Here is a 4,665-nt window from a genome sequence, read left to right on the forward strand (position 1 = left end):
CACACACACACACCACACACACACACACACACAAAGGCTTGATCCCAAACAAGAGCAGGTATCTGCAATCCCGGGCTCCCACCCCTGTCTGTCCCTCCTGTAAAACAACATATGCAGCCCCGCCCCCAAACACACACACACACACAATGTAAGCCCTTAGGTTTTCATGTACCCGGGCTCCCACACCTGTCTGTCCCTCCTATAAAACAATATATCCACCCCCGCCCCCAAACACACGCACACACACACACACAGACACACCCACCCACACACACCACACACCACACACAGACACACCCACCCACACACCACACACACACACACACACACACCAAACACCACACACCCACCCACCCACACATACCCACACACACACTTACCCCCCCACACACACACAGAGTAAGCCCTTAGGTTTTCAGGTACCTCTTGTTTCCCGACAGGATGGCCAGAAGTTTCAAATACCCACCAGTTTCTTAAAGCAGCCAGACTTATTGAACTCACTGAGGCTGCAGGAGTCCCCAAGACTCTTGCTCTGAGATGCTCTTGAATCAGAGCTATCCCCAGAAGCTACCTGCAAATGAACCTTTTGGCTCAGAGTAAAGTTGGTTGTCCTTGAGTGCTGGGCTCTTTAAAAGACAAACTGTGCCCTAAGGCCAAATGGACCACAGTTGCTCTAGGGCAGAGGTGAGGCGTTTCGGGAGACAGGGAGCCTGAGTCAAGGGGAGTGAAGCAGCTGGGACAGGAAGTACCAGGTGTTCACATACAGGGAGGGTTGTAACCCCTGGCACCGAACAGCACACATAGAAACCGGAAGAAAGGGAAGGGGCTTTGCTGTGTAAACACCAGAAATACCCAACTCACTGCTGCCCAGCTATGACCCCTACTCATAGTGACTGGATAGGACAGAGTAGACCTGCCCGTAGGGTTTCTGAGACTGTAAATCTTCACCGATACAGATGGTCACCTCTTTCTCCCTGGAGCCGCTGGCTAGGTTCAGACCATTGGCCCTTGGGTTAGTAACGTTATGCTTATTGCACTGCACTCCCGGGCTCCTGTGCGGTGTCTGTTTTCATAAAATGAATAAATAAAATCTATTGTGAAAAGATATGTAGAGGGCCCACCAGCTGATGTGCTGTGCGTGTTCAGCCTCACGTGGTTGGCTGTTGAAAGTGGCTGACGCTGACGTGGCCACCTCCTAAGGCGTGTCTGCTGCCTTATGTGGGTACGAGACAGGCACTGATTGGCCACAACAGACCCATGGAATGTACAGCCTGGTGGGGCGTCCAGCTCTCATCCCCTGGAGAGGCTCATGCCCCTCAGTAAACATGCCGGTGGACAATAGCAACCTCTAGGAAGGTAACCTCATCTTTGGTAGGACCTCTCGATGTGTGTTTCCTTTGTGTTAACTTTGAGCGATTTCTGATGAGTTTGATCAAGACCCCCCACTTCTTTCGGCCTCTGGCTGGGAGTAAAGGCTCCCATGTTTCCCATCACACGCAGCCTGCTCACTGTCCAGTCAGGTCGTCCCTGGCCTTAGTCCTTCGGTCATGGTACCAGGATTTGCTGCCTGGCACACTTCGCCTCCTCTTCTGGGTCTTGAGATTGACTCCCTTGCGACGTCTTCTCTCAGAGCGGAGCAGATGGCCAGTGTTCAGAACGCCCAGAGAGACAACGCCGGGGACAGGGCAGATTTCTGGAGGATGCGTGGTCAGCGGTCCGGCCTGAAGAAAAACCTGCGGAAGAGCCGAGAGGACCTCACAGCGGCCGTGTCCGTCAGCACCAAGTTCCCAGCTTACGAGAGGGTTTTGCTGCGAGAAGGTGAGCCACGCCAGGCCTGGGGATGCCCTGCCTGGGCTCAGAGCCTGTCGCTGTCCGCTCTTAGACTGTAACTGTCAGGGTCCTGACTTAACCGGGCTAGCATCAGGCGATGGAGATCGAATCATATTCAAACCAGAAAAGAGACTCAGGAGGATGCATTGTTGAAACTGTAACAATTAAATTGTAAAGTCTTCAGCTGTAAAGTCTCTCTGCAACCTAAAAACAAAAAGAATTCACTGTTATCCTTCAAAAAGCCACCCATCCGAACCCACGGGCCTCATGCAAACTCATAACGGCCTCATGTAGTGTTTCCGATGTTGTCAGTTTCTTCGGGTGCAGACAGCGCCTCTTTTTCTTGCAGAGCAGCTGGTGGGTTTGAACCGCCGACATTACAGTTAGTGGTATCTTCATGCAAAAGTTTCTGCGCCTTACTCATAGACCAGTGTATCCTAGAAGGTGGCCGAGGAGGCAGCATATTCCCCAGAAAAGAGCTGAGTGGCATCGGGAGAGGGGTGTTGCATCTTGTCTTGTCACGGCCCGGTGTCATTGCCAAGAGCTGGTGAGAGGTCCCCCAGGAAACGAGATGTAGACGTGCCATCGTTGTTCATCGCAGTCTGTTCTGACTCCTGGCGACCCCCGTGTGCAGAAGAGAGCAGCTCCATGGGGTTTTAGAGGCTGGGACCTTTCAGAAGGTGGTCATCAGGCCCATCTGCCCACGTGCCTCTAAGTGGCTTTGAACCACCAGCTGTTTGGTTCCTGCTGGAATGCCTAGCCGTTTATACTGCCTACGGATTCTGTAGAATTACCATACACTGCAGCAGTTCCACTCCTGGGAATGTACAGCCCTAAGGAAAACAGATATTCTAACAAAAACGTGCACATCAGTGTTCATGGCATATGCATGGTAGCCCCCAAATGGACACAGTCTAAATGCCTATCAACCGACCAAGCAATAAATACATACTAGAGCCATGGAACAAACTCTTAGGCAGCCATGAAAGAAGGAGTGCTGCTTCATGAGATAGCGTGGTTGAGCCTGCGAAACCTTATGCTACGTGGACGAAGCCAGACACAAACTCTTACATACTGTCTGATTCCATTTCTATGAAATCCACGCAGCAGGTCGATCTGTGGAGCGACGAGACACGCGACTGGTTTCCAGGCACCGGGGTGGGGACCCATCAGGTTTCCTTCAAGGGTGATGAGGATGTCGTAGCACTAGATCATGATGGAGGCTGTAGAACATCGGAAGTGTCCTTAGTGGCCAGTGTTATGTGTGTGGTACCACGATTAAAAAAAAAAAAAAAATTCCAGCGAAATCCTTTTGCTTCCCGTGTGTGTCTCAGTGATGTGTCTTGCTTCCTTTCAGCCGGTTTCAAGAGACCCGTGGTCCTATTTGGCCCCATCGCAGACATAGCAATGGAAAAGCTGGCCAATGAATTACCCAACCTGTTTCAGACAGCTAGTAAGTCTAGCACGGATGGTATTTTTTCACCCCCAAGTTTTATTTTGAATAGTGAATATCTACAAAGCCTTTGACACTGGTTGTCAACAGTTTGCTATTTATAGCTTCTCTCTCTCTCTTCTGTCTCTCTCTCCCCTCTGTTAAAATTTTCTCCTGAGTCATTTGACATCACGATGTGTCAGCCTTGAACCCTCCAGTCCTTCGAACAAGAACGTTCTCATATGCAATCACAAAACTGTTGTCACAAACAAGGAAATTTCACATTGATACAGTAATGCTACTTGGTATGCAGTTTAGTTTTCAAATCTCCTTGGTTGTCCCAATTATATCCTACAGAGCCTATAGAGTTTTACTTTTTAAGTCAGGGTGCAACCAGAGAGCATGCAGGACATTGGACTTGTCTGTCTTTTCTAGTTTCCTACTGTATTTAAGTTGTTTATGTAATGCTTATCTATCTATCTTATCTATCTATCCATCTATCTAATCTATCTTTCTATCTTTGAAGAGTCCAAAGAAATTCCCTTATAGGATATACCTTATTAGACTGGATTCACAGTTATCTCAGGGTTAGATTTAAGCATAGTTAAGCAGCTATCATGAGTCTTTACCATTTGCTGGAGCATTTGGTTGTAACTAATGTTGAAAAGATTAATTAGCTCCTTATTTTATGTTAATCATTTTATCGGGGGCTCTTAAGCTCTTATAACAATCTGTCCATCCACTGTGTCATTCACATTTGTGCATCTGTTGCCATCATCCTTTCAGAACATTTTTTTTCTACTTTAGCCCTTGGTGTACCAGCTCCTCTCTTTTCCCTCCCTCCCTTCCCCACCTCTCACCCTCGTGAACCCTTGATAAATTATAAGTTATTATTTTCAATCTAGCTCCTTTATTTGTATCCTTGCAGAAACGGAACCAAAAGACGCGGGAGCCGAGAAATGCAGCGGGGTGGTGCGGCTAAACACTGTGAGGCAGATTATTGAACAGGTGAGAAAATCCATCTGACTACTGTATGTTGGCAGGAAGCATTAGATCACGGGTTTCTACTCCTTTTTTTTCAATAAACTAATATACACATGAGCTGTTTCACGGTGTGAAAATCAGTCCCGGTTCTATGGTACTGATGTTTGGTTTTTAGTGTTCTTCTCTGTGTTCTAAATAACCTATCAATTGGTTAATTTTATCAGAAATTTTAGTAGATTGATAATATTAAAACGAACATTTTGTGGAGGAAAGTGATTTTCTGCTTTGTACAAGTTTAAAATGATCGCTTCTTTTTACAAGTTTATTGAGCACAGCCTTTACTTACTGCGAAGGAGCCCTGCTGGTAAGGCCATCCTAGGAACCCTTCTGGCATAGTGGTTATGTGTTTGGCTGCTAAC

General features: G+C 47.6%; 1 protein-coding gene across 1 annotated transcript in view; it reads left to right on the top strand.

Moving 5' to 3' along the window:
• The window catches only part of TJP2 (tight junction protein 2), a 65,618-nt gene that overhangs the window by 48,188 nt on the left and 12,765 nt on the right, over nucleotides 1–4,665 (top strand). Inside the window, 3 exon segments of the mRNA XM_045288524.1 lie at nucleotides 1,631–1,818; nucleotides 3,188–3,283; nucleotides 4,191–4,309. Coding sequence (XP_045144459.1) covers nucleotides 1,631–1,818; nucleotides 3,188–3,283; nucleotides 4,191–4,309 — 403 coding nt within the window.

This window comes from Echinops telfairi, unplaced genomic scaffold (genome assembly GCF_000313985.2).
Source record: "Echinops telfairi isolate 266 unplaced genomic scaffold, ASM31398v2 ScPeMD7_22;HRSCAF=79, whole genome shotgun sequence".
Taxonomy (NCBI): domain Eukaryota; kingdom Metazoa; phylum Chordata; class Mammalia; order Afrosoricida; family Tenrecidae; genus Echinops; species Echinops telfairi.